We start from the raw sequence: 13,679 nt of genomic DNA, 5'->3' as shown, positions 1-13,679 counted from the left end.
TTTTTTTTGACAGCTCTAACCTCTCTACACAGCTTACTTCTCAAATTTCTTTAGGAGTTTTTGTGTTAACTGCCTCATTTTTGGAGCTGAAAGACACAGTTTGTAAAATCTTCTAAAATCAATGCTATCTTTACTGCTTACCCGTCTTGTTTCCTAGAGTAAAAGTAGAGAATAGATTTTCATTTCAGTAGTGCCCCATGTGATTTTACAGACTTAAGCATGATAGGGTTTAGCCTAGGAAAGCAACACTATTGCTGAACGTATTTTTTTTCTAAATTGAAGAAAGTTTTTCATTAGTTGTACTTTAAAGCTGCTCTTCTATGTGCTTATTGTAGCCTACGCTTTATGTAAGCTTATATTTATTGTTACAGCTTCTTCATCTTGACAAAAGACGAGAGTATCTTTATCAGCTTCAGGAATTCCTCGTGACTGATAACAGCAGGAACTGGCGTTTCCGTGCTGAGCTGGCTGAGTATGTAGTTTTCTGGATGCTTGTTTTTGTTGTTATGGATATGTAAAAATGATAAAATGATAGAATAGATATTTTACAGTGACATTATTAATTTTTAGTTAGTGGATAGTCCCTATCCTCCACTCGTTCCTGTTGCTTAAAAATTCCCAGTAGCTGTATATCACTGAAAATATTGGAATGTGAATGTCTTGTTCCATCACCATATGCTGGAAGCATTACCCTTCCATAGAAAAGAAATTGCCAAAAGAGAAGACCACATCTGGTTGCTCTTGAAGTCAAATAGAAGTGGTTTAGCTGTTTGGTTTCGAGTTGCTGTATTTGATGAGTAGGCTGAATTTGTGACAGTGAAATGGAGGAGATCGAGATCTTGAGGGGAGTAAAGAAAGTGAGCAGCAGAGTAGTGACCTTGGACTTCATCTGAGCAGACTTTAACTTTTTCGTGGAACTGGTAGGGGGGCTTCTATGGAAGGCAGCTCTGAAGGGTCAAGTTGCTCAGGAAAGCTAACAGAGGAAGGGGCTTCTGAAATTCAGTGAGGGACAGATGCCAAATCCTGTGCGTGGGAAGGAAGAGCCTCTGACAGTGATAAAGACTGGGGACTGGCTGCCCTGGGAGCAGCTCTGCTGGAAAGGCCCAGAGTATCACGGAGGATGGTGAGCTGCACGTGAGAGAGCAGTGTGTCCTGGCAGCACAGTCCTGGGCTGTATCGACAGGAGCGCAGTCATTATCTGCCAAGGGAGCAGATTAGCCCCCTCTAGTCAGCACTCACTAGATCTCATCTGGAGTCATACATCCATACCAATACAAGAAAGATGCTGATTGGCTGGAACAAGTTCTGCAGAGGGCCACCAAGTTGATCAGGGTTGCAACACTCATCCTGTGAGGAGACACTTTGTGACCAGGGCTTTTCTAGCAGGAGTGATGAAATGAGCACGTAGTAATGACTATGACGGTGTATCTTTTGAATTAATTTTGAAAGACCTAGTTTAACAACTCATCATGATGCCATGATGTTTTTGCTGCATTTAAGTGTTGCTTTGATTTAATAACTATAAATCACTTACCTGTTACTGTGGTACGGAGGCGTTCAATCAGCTGCTTGTGACGTGTCATGCCGCTTCTCTTGACATGCTTTCTACCATTCATGACACACTAGTGTCTGCAACTTGCTGAAATCTTGATGAACTCACTACAAATTGAAGAAGACTGGTAATTTGTCTAGTTGTCCAGTATACTCTGAAATAGAGAAAGTTTATTGATTCGGTAAATCAGTGGACGGAGGTTACTTACCAGACTTAAAGAGTAGTGACTTTGTAGCTGTACATGTGTTATGTGTGAGATGTCTTTACTAGGTATTCAAATGTGCGTGCACACTGCGGTGTCCTTCACAGCTGGATCACTGTGCTGCATGTACATTGTAGCTGTTACCAGGATCCCTGCCTTGTAAATGCAACATTGGTTTCCTTGCCTTTTCCCCTAGTTCTTCATTCTTTGAGCTCATGCATGCATTATTGTGAATAAGTGGCAATTTAAAATTTGTAAGTGACCCATAGTCTGACTGATAGCACTGAAAAATAGATTTTACTTTTCAGTAACTTTATTATGGCCACTTTGCATATTTAGCAAGTGTTGTCTTACAAATGATCATATTCACAGTTAAAGCTACCTTTCTTCTTATTATAATGTACTCTGGTTCTTTTTCCATCTTGTAGGCAACTGATCTTGCTTCTAGATCTGTACAGTGCCAGAGACATTTATGACTACTTGCGACCTATTGCTTTCAGCCTCTGTGCAGACAAAGTGTCTTCTGTCCGTTGGATTTCTTACAAGCTGGTAAAACAATCTACGTAAATTCAGGATTTCAAACTTCTGAGGGTTGGTGGTCAGAAGTAATTTTTTGTATTTTTTTTTCTTCTCATTTCTTCAAGGTTAGTGAAATGGTAAAAAAGCTGTACCTGGCTTCAACATCAACCTTCGTGGTAGATCTCATGAATGAACTTGTTGAAAAGTTCTGTAGATGCCGCAAATGGTCTGGTCGGCAAACTTTTGTCTTTATTTGCCAGGTGAAATGTCTTTTTGTTCGTCTTACTTGGTTTTGGGAGGCAGTGGTGGTAAGAATTAAGGGGAGATAGCCGCTGGAACTCTTCAGCTGTCTATTGACACTATTTTAATCAACATGTGAGAACTCTGTTTCCAATAGGTTTCATAGCTGCTTTCTTCTGTGTTGCTCCGTAGGTGAGCTTTAGTGCATCTTCAGCTTAGCATATTAACATCAGCTTGTTAAATCTGGTGTTGAATGTAAAACAAAAGCATAGCAAAATAATCTCTAAATTGGGAAGCCGCTTTGTTACTCGGCATGAAATGAGATTTTTACAGTATGCTGCAGCAGCCTGCTGCTTTTTTGGGTTACCCTTCAGAAATCAAGCACTAGGAATTGCCTAGAACTCTGTAGCCAACTAGTGCAGCTTGGTCAAAACCAATGTATTCTTAGCAAAATAAGCAGAAGAGTTGAAACTAGCTGGGGTCCTGAGGAAATGGTCACATTTGGAGGCAGTAGCAGAGGTGCAGTCTGGGAGCCAGCATGACTGCTGCCCAAGTGGGACAGTTCTTTGAAGTATTTGGAGAAATGCGAGCTTTGAGTGTATATAGAGAAACATGTTTGGGTGCAACAGAGGCTTATTGAGATGAATCATTCTTATCATAATACAGTACCTAGTTAAAAGAAAGAGTAAATCAGTCTTGAGAAGGATTGGGAAAGTCTTTTACTTTTCTTCCCTGTTTTTCAAATGATACGGTGATTAAAAAAACCCCAAACAGTAAAAATAAGTTGCCAGCCTTCATGCAAAATAAAGTGGGCTTCTAACCAAGCCTGAATTTCCTCAACACTAACTTGCTGCATTGTGTATGACTTTGTGCTAGAAAGTATTGTACCATATTTTGTAACGTTGTGGATACACCTACTGTATTTGTGCTATGAGGGCAATAAGATCTGTTAGCTCTGATTATGTGTTGGGATTTTATCCTCACTGTGCTGAAATGTAATGAAATTGTTTCTGTGCTCTTGCCAGACTATCAGCGAAGACGACTGCCTGCCCATGGACCAGTTTGCTGTGCATCTGTTGCCACACTTACTACACTTGGCATCTGACAGGGTTCCAAATGTTCGAGTCCTGCTTGCAAAAACATTGAAGCAAACCCTTTTAGAGAAAGGTTAGTCACAGAGAGAGTTGCAGTGAGCTCACTGCGTATCTTTTTGTCCCTCCGCTTTCCTGTAGTCAGCTGGGAAAGAAGAAACAACATCAGAAGTGGGTCACACTTGCTTTAACAGTTTCCTTGGTGTGGGATGTTACCTTGGCGGACATAAACCCACAAACCTTGTTGTGGCATCAGAGCCACTGTTTGTAATGCTGAGGAAATAAGAGTTCTTGCTCATATGCCAGCCTGCTCTTTTGGTACCATTTTCCCTGAACAAAGTAGTTTGTGGAGTTGTCGTCAGGGCACAGAAAGCACACATGAACAACTAGCAACTGTGAGCTTGTTGAGCAGTGCCCTTTCTTCAGTTAAAAAAAATTTCTGTTAATGTTCTTTGTAATAAAAGAAAGAGAAATCCTTACATACAAATCCACCATCTGTTTTCTTACTGGAGATGTCAGCTGTTTGTTTTTTATATTTTATGGTAGCAGTGGGAAGAAAGTTTCTCTGGAGTATCTTCAGGGAAATTAGACTTCCAACTTTCAAACTGCAGTGCATGGCAGGTGCCAGAAGAGTCAGTGGTGCTCGGTGCCCAAAGTACTGTAAAGGAAAACAGCATCAGAAATACTATGCTATTTTGTAAACAAGCAGTGTCCACACTCGGAACACTTCATCCAGTTCTGGTCACTTTCTCAGAACCATAGACCGGCTTGAGGACTGTTGTTTGTAGTGTAGAAAGCGTGAAAATAAATGCAAAATGTTCAGGGCACCGGACAACACAGAGGATGCCAGCACAGTGAGAGCTAGGCTACTGCTAGCTGTCCTGTGCACGCTGGAGACTCTGAGTAAACATATGTAGGCAGTTAAGATGGATCAGCTGATGTGCAGTAACTTACCCTCTTGTAAACTGTGCCAAGGCTGTCACTGTTACTGTGTAGTATTGATATTTTTGTTGTTGTCCTCGCTATTTTTGTGTTCCTCTACCTGGACGGTACACCCCCATTGCGCATTGCCACTATGTCAGCTTATAATACAGATAGTCCCTGCCTCAAAGATGTTACGTATATGATTAGGGATGGTGGATAGATTATGAAAGGCAGATTTAAAAAACAAGTTCGGAAGTTTTTAAACCTCGGATCTAAACTGCCCTTTCTGAGCTTTTTGTAGTTACGTCGCTTTTATGCAGTTTGCCTAGTTCATGAAAACTGTCAGATGTTGTAACTTCTTCCACTCTTATTTCATGTTACCCGTTTTATTGTTTGATAATTATTTGGCAATGGAATTGGAACTGAAATGGAGTGGCATGGCCATGGGTTTGTGATACCTTCCGTCACAACTAGAAGCACACTCCTTCCAAGTCTCTTGCAGGTTGTTTTTCCTCTGCTTATGGAGTCTGTCATGCTTACTTCTATACTGAAGGACCGTAGAAATCCTGTACTCTAACGCAGCACTGTTAGAGCCACTGTGCTTTGAATGATTCTCATTTATTCTGACATGGAATGATTTAATTTTTTTAAAAGTGAATTTATAGGTATATTCAGAAGCATATTGTGTGTCTGCTCAGATATTCCGGTTTGACTATACGTGTACGCGGTCTTCTGAGGTTTTGAACCTCATGATAGTATGCTGAGGTTTGTGTTGAAGTATCTGCTGTCTTTTCTTCCTGTAAGTCTTGTGCATTTTCTCTTACAGAATATTTTCTGAATTCTGCCAACTCTCATCAAGAAGCTGTGGAACAAACAATTATGGCGCTCCAAATGGATGATGACAGTGATGTCAAATATTTTGCAAGCATACACCCTGCCAGTACCAAAATTGCAGATGATGCTATGAGCACTGCTTCATCAACGTATTAAAAAGTTCTGAATGTTGCTATAATTAAAAAAAAAAAATTAAATTAAACACACTGTCCTCAAATGCTTCTAAAATGGTTGATCTAGGACAGCCTCTTTGGAAGGAGAGATTTCTTGCCAGACTTAACAGGTAGATGTTATCTAAACCTGGTAACAGGAAATTTTAAGTCAAGAGAAGTAAACATACCTGTGTCAGCTTGACTTTAGAAAAACACTGCTCAGAGGATTATTTTTGCCACCGAAGCCTTAAATCTTCTGTCTTCCTGAACAAATGAAACTTGAATTGGCAGATCATTTTAATTGTAGAAAGGATGCGATTTCCAGAGACCTGCATTGTTTCTCCTGAGGAGTTAACTTAGTAAGTATTTTCTGTAGCAACTGATAGATGAAATGGCCAGAAAGGCAAATTTATACCAGGATGCAAGACCTCCAGTATTAGCGCTAAAAGTTTTTATCATTCAAGGAGTTGATTGTGCAGCTGGGCACACCCTTAAGTGGGAATAGCTTTGATGTTTGTAAATGGGAAAAGTAGAAATTTGGATTTCTCTTAAGGGCTCAGTGCTAACACTAAACTAGAATTTGATTTTAATCCTTAAATGCAGCATATTGCTGTACCCATTAGCAGACAACTTTGCTGAGTACCTGTGTCCTAATTATTTTCATGCTGGTCATGACCTAAAGAAAATTTATTAGCACATGTGCTTTAAGTCAGGTATTTTTAACTTGATCATGATTGGCTCTGAGGTGCAACTTTTTTCTTCATATACTGTACATATCTGTGAGCCTCCTTGGAGAGCTGCAGTCCTTACTCATGTTGTTTAAAGCTGTTGTGATACAAGTTGTTCTCTACTTGTCCAAATAAAATTTATTAATAAGATTCAAAGCAATCTTGTGACCTTTTTAAGACATTAAAAGAATAAGTTTGAAATTTAAGTGGTCGTCTTTTTTTCTAGTTCTTTACACTCTGATGGCTGTTGCAGGGGGAAGTGGTTTGCTTAGTGATTGTGAAGAATTTTTCATTTTGAGATGGAGTGTACTACAGCACAGGTATGCCGTGGCTGTGTAATTGAGGTTTTGCTAGATTGTCTTTCAAGCATCCCTGTTGTGCTTGGGAACCTGTCGCTCCGGTGTGAAACGGCATCTTTGCTAAAGTGAGTGTGAGTATCCACCTCAGTGCAGATTTACAGGAAACTGTGAGCTGCCCTTAACCTACCTTCAGTCCCTTGACTGCTTTTGTTTCCTCTCATTTAAAAATACTGATACAATATCTTCCTCTGTGTCTTCCAGGGGCAACTTGCTTAAATCAGCTTTCTCCAGCCTGGCAAACCTGAAGTGTATGAAGCTTATTTTCTTGAGGAAGTAGAAATGGTTTATGTCAGCTTATCTTTGATGTATTTTAGCAGAACTTTTTCATTTATCAGTCAGGTGCCCAATACTCTCAAGTTCAGCCTCAGGCAGGCATGTGTTTTTTTTGTGTGGCCCTCTTTTCTTGGGAAAACCGATTCCTCTGCAGTTTCTTCTCTGGTAAACAGAAAGCTGCTCTTTACTCCCCAAAGGCTTGCTTCTTGATTCCTGAGCATGGCCATGGACGCATGATACAGAACCATCTCTGTCTGCCTTGAAGCTTGGTGGGTTTGGGGTTTTTTGTTTGATTTTTAAAATATTTTTTTATTTATTTTAGGGTTGGAGTTTGTTTTGTTTTGGGTTTGGTGGGGTTTTTTTTTGTTCTGGTGTAGAGGTTTTTTTTTTCTTTCCTTTTAGATTTTTCCTTTGCTTGTCCCTTTTTCTTTTCAAAATTGGCTTAAAATTTGAAGAAGTAACTATATGCCCAGGTCAGAAGTTACTGTAGTATAGGTAATATTCTCATCAGGTGTTCTCCTCCTCATGTTCTCTAAGAATTGTTCAGAAATCATGTGCAAATCTCTAGAGAACTAGGCAGGGTGCCAGCAGACTGTCAGAAAGCAGTGAGCTCTTCAGGCGGGAGGGTATCTGAGCTCTCCCTGCTGACATGGAGAACAACTAAAAGTAACTAGCCCTTTCCCAGGCCAGATGATTTCCATTTGAGAAATGCGTGTTGAAGTCCAGTTAATTTCCACATTTTTTGGAGGGTACATAAATCCCTTTGTTTTTTGCCTCAGTGATGGTTGAATTGTAGTTGGGTCACGTGTGTGATTTCTAAGGTGAATGGCATCAGCTTTTTGTTGAGACCAGAGCATGCTTCAGGTCATCTTCTAACTGTGAATGGAATGCAGTACTCGCTGGAGGAGTAGTGAGACTTAATAAATAAATAAATAAATAAAATCTTAGCGTTTGAAGTCCAGAATGAACATATCCAACCTAATTCCATTACTGTACTATCTACTTGTTCCACTAGTCCAGTAAAATGAAGCATTATATCTGATCCATTTAGGTATTTTCTAGTTATTTAAGGGTAAGACACCTTTAAGTTGAAAAAAATGAGACCGATCTTGCCGATGCTTTATTTCTCTGTTCTGTGTTTCTTCAGTACTGGTGTGGACTTGTGAATTTGAGGTAAAGTTTGAGGCTTTTCCTAAGGAAAACTGAGTGGTTTCAGTTGCAGAGTGCTTGAATTCCCCTGACATGGAACAAATAATGATCATATTGAGGGAAGAGAAGAAATAGCTGTCTTTCTCCTTTTTCCTTCACCCAGCATGTCATGGATCTGTCTGCCTCTTTTTCTGCTTCATTTGGTGATTCCCAAGAAGTGAAAGGTAAGGAAAGGTTTGCTTTATTCTCGGCATTGCCCAAGAGCACTTGATCTGAGGGATGTCGTCTCTATTGCTGAACTTTGCTAGGGAATTTTCTCATGCCAGCACTGTTAGTGGTGTTGGTAATTCAAGCTTCAACTTGTCCCTAAGGATATGGAGTTTGGCAAAATGTGTATCTCTGTTCTGAGCAGTGAAGAAAGATGTTTTTTCTGTGGGACAGTGCCTGGGAACACTGCCAAAGATCCTGGTGAATTCTCTCGTGTGTCTTCCCCAAAGAAAGATTCGAGCTTTATATCTCAATTGATTTCTGTTTTGGTCAGGATTTCTTGAGCAGAATGTGTGGTGGCTACCAAATCGTCATCTGTTGGTCCATGGTTTCCCAAAAGCAGTATCACAGCTTTACCCCCACCTTCTTGGGAGAATACCAGATCAGTCCTTCACAAGCGATTTTCACTGCTTTCCTTTCAATCTCTTCACTCACTCATCTTGGAGCTTCTTCATGGGAAATCCCTTTTTCCCCACGTCCTGGTTACAGCTCTGTCTGGCTTTCTCCCTCTTGCTGTTTTTCACAGCAGGTTTTCTGTCTTTGGTTGTTCCTGCCCAGAGAACGTCAGGATTTTGTAGGGCAGTTTCCTCACCACGCTTTCCTGCGGATGTCATGCCAATACAAACTGGCAAATGTCTGACACCCCCTTGAGGGTAGTTTGTTTTTAAACGAGACATGACTGATGCTTGGAAATCAGTTTTTACTCTTTTGAGTGTCCCAGATAGCTGTTGCACAAATTCCTGGCCCTGTGGACAAGATCTGAGGTTCATTAGGACTACAGAATAGCAGGTTAATTTTGGACCAGCTGAAATAAATGTTTACATGGGCTTGGCAGCAATCCTTTGCAGGTGTAGGTCTGGCTGTGATTGTTTTCATGTTCAGCCGGTGGATCATAACCCCTCAGCTGCTTGTTACGCACTTTTTAGTGCTTGCCCCCTTTTCTCTGCACTGTCAGATGCAAGGGTTCAGAGATGGTTGATTTGAGTTGGTGGTGGTTGGGCAGAGAGGGGAGAATGGCTAAGTCTCTGCTCGGCACGCTCTGACGCTTTGATTGGGTTCCTTCCCATTGGCAGGGTCTCTTTTGTTCCCTTGTCCTTTGTGTGGAAGCTGGTGTGCAGTGCTTATGTTTTCTGACCTCATTTCAGCCTGGGCACCGCTCTGTCTTGGTAGGATGGCAAGAGGAGGCTGAGACAGGCAGATGGGCAAAAGCTGGTTCTGTTTCATTTGTTCTGTCATGTCAGTTCTCCCCTCCCTGATACTGCTGGGAAAGGCTCGTCTTCCTAGCTGTGCTGGCGTTCAGACAACATGGAAAGTACATTTAAAGTAATTAATCTTTTCTTTATATGCAGAGTTAGGACATACCGATGGACTGCCTTAAAAATGTAACGCCATGACAGGAAAGGCCATTTAAAATGTGCATGATCTTCTTCTCCCCCTCATCCCTAAGTGCTTTCAGACTCTGCCTTTTAGTTTTACTTAACTTTTACTTTATTTTTTACTTGGATCAGAAAAGGAAGTAAAGAGCCCAAGGTAATGGGATCGATTGCTGTTGAGGTTGGACTACACCTAGCCAATTAAAATACACTTGTGATTTAGCAGAGACAAGTACAGAGATATTTAAACATCTCAAAGCCCTCTAATCATGGTCTGCTTGGAACACCCATTTCTGCAGAGGTGTAGTAAAGTTGTATGGGAAATGTTTTAAAAGCATTAACTGCAGGTTTTGAATCGTGGCTGTGAGAAGCGAAGGTACTGAGCACACTTTTCTGCATGTGTTTTAACAAGGCTACTGAGAGGAGGAGAGGTGCGCTGTTTGAACATCAAAAGAAATTTCAGTTGGTTTTAGTCAATCCGGGTTTCTTGGGTAAGTAAGAATCCCAATAAACTTGGTTTGAGTAAGGTGACAACAAGGCTGAGATGGGGCCTGGGCATTGTGTTGGTCATTTGTTTCACAGTTGTTTCTTCTGGTCTCTTGACTGAGGGCTTTTGTGTTTTGTTTTGCTTTGCTTTTTTTTAATTCACCTTCTGGATTTTTGTGCCTGACGGTGTTTTTTCCTACAAGCGGTATGGTCAGCAGAGGTGTCCTCCCCTACCTCCCTCCAGGTCCCGCACCGCGATAGAACGGGCACTGGCTCGCAGGACCGGGGTGAGGGTCTGTGTGAGGGGGGGTGCAGCAACAGGAACGTGGGACTCCCAGGCAGACCTGTTGCTTGTTGGCAAATGGCGTTCCTTGGTGCAGAAATCTTGGATGCAGTGTTCCCGCCTGTCAAATCAAAATGTTTAGGGGCTGCTGACTTCCCCAGTCGTCTTCTGAGCTGGAGCTAAGCACGGCTGTGCTGCCAGCTCCCTTCCCCCTCCGAAGGGGAGCTTCAGGCTGTGCGTGAGGGGGGCAGCATGGTGGTTCCTCTCCCAGACTGGGGAGTCCAGCAAAAAAGAGGGATTTGGGAAGGGGAAGGCCCATGCTGATGAGCCGCAGTTCGCAGTGAGCTGGTCTCTCCAGCGGCCTTGGTGCGTTCCTGTTTTGGAGGATGGAGCAGCCCTGACCTGATGGGGCAGGCCGGGGAGCTGCATATAGGGAGGAGTTGGGTGACAAGTCAGAACGACTTGAGGAGCAGCATTAGAGGTTTTAGGGTGCAGCGACATTTAGCCTCACAGTAGAAGGGCTCTCGGCCACTTTTCTGACTCTCGTATAATCGCAGGGTACGGGCAGGGCATGGGGCCTGCCAGCAGCGCGGGCTGCTCTCGCTGCCTTCAGCAGTAACCTCACTGTATTGAGAGCTCTTGTGTTTTGCTGTTCAGACAGGGAATTTTTCAAGTGCGTGGGAGTGGGGTTGTCCGGTTAAAATCGTATGCTTTGCAACATAATCCGTTGGCAGGCCACCTCGTTCAAGCCTTTTAAGATAACAACGCAAGAAACTCCAGACAAAACACGGTAGCAGTCTGTTGCATCCAAGAGGGTCAGCAGGGAAAGTGCCAGGGCCGAGTCAGGGGCACGGAGTCTCCCAGGGGTCTGTTGTGACAGGTGTTACTTTGGGTACCCGCGTCTGTGACCGGATGGAGGAGAGCGGGCGGCTTGGGCCAAGGCTGTGCCGGGTCTCCCAGCACCAGGAAAGGCTGACAGCCATTGCCTGGTAGAGTGCAGCGCTGCCGGAGTCTGTTGTAAAGAACACTGCAGAGAACTTGTGCTGCTGGGTAGAAGCCCTGTTTGGTCTGAACGAGGCATTTTCCCCTCTGCAGATGAAACACTGTGGGTCAGAGGTGCATGCTGAAAACAGAAAACCTTGGCAATTTAAGCTTGGTGAAACCTTTTTGGCAGAGGTTCAGGTTGGTGCTTTAATGATTTTTTTTTTCTTTAATTGAAACAGAATAGTCTTACATGATCAGGTGTAAAATTCTTGGCTTCGTACATAGACTTCAAAAATTAGATTTAGCTCTATCTGACAGGACAGAGAGGTAAAAATGAATCTCTCAGTGCTAGTATTTAAATTAGCGCCTGGAGGTGGAAGCTTCCTGTACAGCAGTTCTTCATCTTCATCATGGATGATGAATTTCTGGAACACCTTATGGTTCCCTGAGAGGAGGAGAGAAAACCTTTCAGAAGGTGGCTTCTGCCTCCATCAGAATGAAGCTGAGTTGAAAACCTGGTGTGGACAACGCAGAGCCCAGGAAACATGGAAGGCCACTGGAATGCAGCAAGGTGTTGGGACACAAGCTGATGGCTTTAGACTTGTGGTAGGGGTATGATCTGAGAGGGATACTGCCCACTGTTTTTTTTCTTTTTTCTTACCAATAAATATAACACCACCACCCCTTTTTGACCGCTTGGACAGTAACAGTTCACTTCAGGCTGCTATTTTTCAGAATGGAAGGACATTATTGGGAGGAAAAAATCCCTCTTTGTATGCCAGAGGCCTGAAGTTGGTTTCTTGTACAGCTGCAGTATTTCAGTAAGCGATGAGTCCAAAAGCGGTCACATTTCCAGCTGGAAGTCACCTGCTGCTGGCCAAAACCAGGTTTGTGTCCTGATTCATGTTGGCGTTGTAGTCCCGGTGGCTTGTTTATACGGTGCTTCTTGCTCCTTTGGGTTTCTGACTGGTCTGACATCTGTTCCAGGGTTGTGTTGGAAAGGACTATAAGGACAAATAAGGTATGTAGTTGTCCCCTGTCCTGAAGTAATGCTCCGTGGTGGAAACACCTAAGATTTTCAAGAGGAAAGTGGATGGGCCACATCAAACTGTCACAAAAGTTGTCAAGAACACTAGAATAAACGTTGAAGGCCTGTTGTTTCTTCATTTTGGTTAAGGTAAGTCAGTCTGGCGTTTTGTCCAAAGGTCTGACAGAGGTGGTGTTTCTGCACTCAGCACATACAAGGTGCACGCTGTTGACTTTAAGTCAATTTCAACGATGCTTTGATAAATTGAAGATAAATTTAGATCAATTCAAGACCTCACAAAGGTGGCTTGCTGTGCCGGCGCCACGGGAGGTGATCGCTTGAGCACCGCAGCTGCAGATTTCACGGTAAGGCACTTGGGGCTGGTAAGGCAGTTTTATAAAGTGATCTGAATAACGCAGTCAAGATTATTGTATTGTAATTACTTTCCACTTTATTTGAAATTAGCTTTGGGGTTTTTGGCTAAGTATTCGCAACTGCTGCACAAAGTCTTTGAAAGCCGCATCATGGAGGTTATTGGGGCAGGAAAAGCAGCCACCTTGCCCCAGCCCCACCTGCCCCTGGGTGAGCACCTTGCCCGCAGCGCTTCTGCAAGGGGATGGTGTGTGACGCAGGGCTGGGAGGCTGTGGCCACCTGCCCCGGGACTTCCCCGAGGCTGTCTGGCTTCAGCGCTGTCAGTGGGTGTTTGATTTGGCCAGCACCGACTCACACCTAAAATTTTAACTACAGCTTGACGGGAGTTATTTTATCAATAACTGTTTATCGTTGGACATAGCATTTGAAAGAACATGAAAGAAAGTTTCAAAGAAACATCTTTCTGCTGTTTTGAAACTAAAGTTCTGGTTGTGGTTACAGTTGCTGTATTACTGCAGGAGCAGCAATTCCACCTCCATTTAAGACTTCAGTGGCAACACAGTTCAAGTGCCTTGTAAAGAATGGTGTTCATGTGTTGGAAGTAATGATGTGAACAAATAGGATGGTTTTTACCTTTGCAACTGAAATCTCTAGTAGTAATAGAGAAGCAAAGTCTCAAAATCTTTAATTTGATCCAATTAAACTTGATCTTTAGCTGAGTTACAGAAGCTGACAGTATTCTGTCAGAGGAAAGCGGTTAAGGAAGTCTGAACGCATTTTTCGTATAACTTCTCAGCTGCAGGCAGCTACCCAAGAAGAATAACTAACTATCATTTGCATTATGGAGCAGATAAATCAGAAAC

At 42.7% G+C, this 13,679-nt stretch overlaps 1 protein-coding gene across 11 annotated transcripts in view; it reads left to right on the top strand.

Moving 5' to 3' along the window:
• The window catches only part of PPP4R1 (protein phosphatase 4 regulatory subunit 1), a 66,334-nt gene extending 59,886 nt beyond the window's left edge, over positions 1-6,448 (top strand). For all 11 annotated transcript variants that reach the window (XM_055706245.1, XM_055706248.1, XM_055706247.1 and 8 more), the window contains 5 exons: positions 372-472; positions 2,183-2,303; positions 2,399-2,533; positions 3,539-3,680; positions 5,355-6,448. In XM_055706245.1, the coding sequence (XP_055562220.1) occupies positions 372-472; positions 2,183-2,303; positions 2,399-2,533; positions 3,539-3,680; positions 5,355-5,518 (663 nt within the window). In that variant the 3' untranslated portion in view covers positions 5,519-6,448. The remainder of the gene's footprint in view (positions 1-371; positions 473-2,182; positions 2,304-2,398; positions 2,534-3,538; positions 3,681-5,354) is intronic.
• Positions 6,449-13,679: the final 7,231 nt, after the last annotated feature.

The sequence above is a fragment of the Falco cherrug genome, chromosome 3 (assembly GCF_023634085.1).
Source record: "Falco cherrug isolate bFalChe1 chromosome 3, bFalChe1.pri, whole genome shotgun sequence".
NCBI classification, from domain to species: domain Eukaryota; kingdom Metazoa; phylum Chordata; class Aves; order Falconiformes; family Falconidae; genus Falco; species Falco cherrug.
The sequence above is the reverse complement of the archived record's forward strand: the minus strand, read 5'-3'. Positions and strand labels throughout refer to the sequence as shown.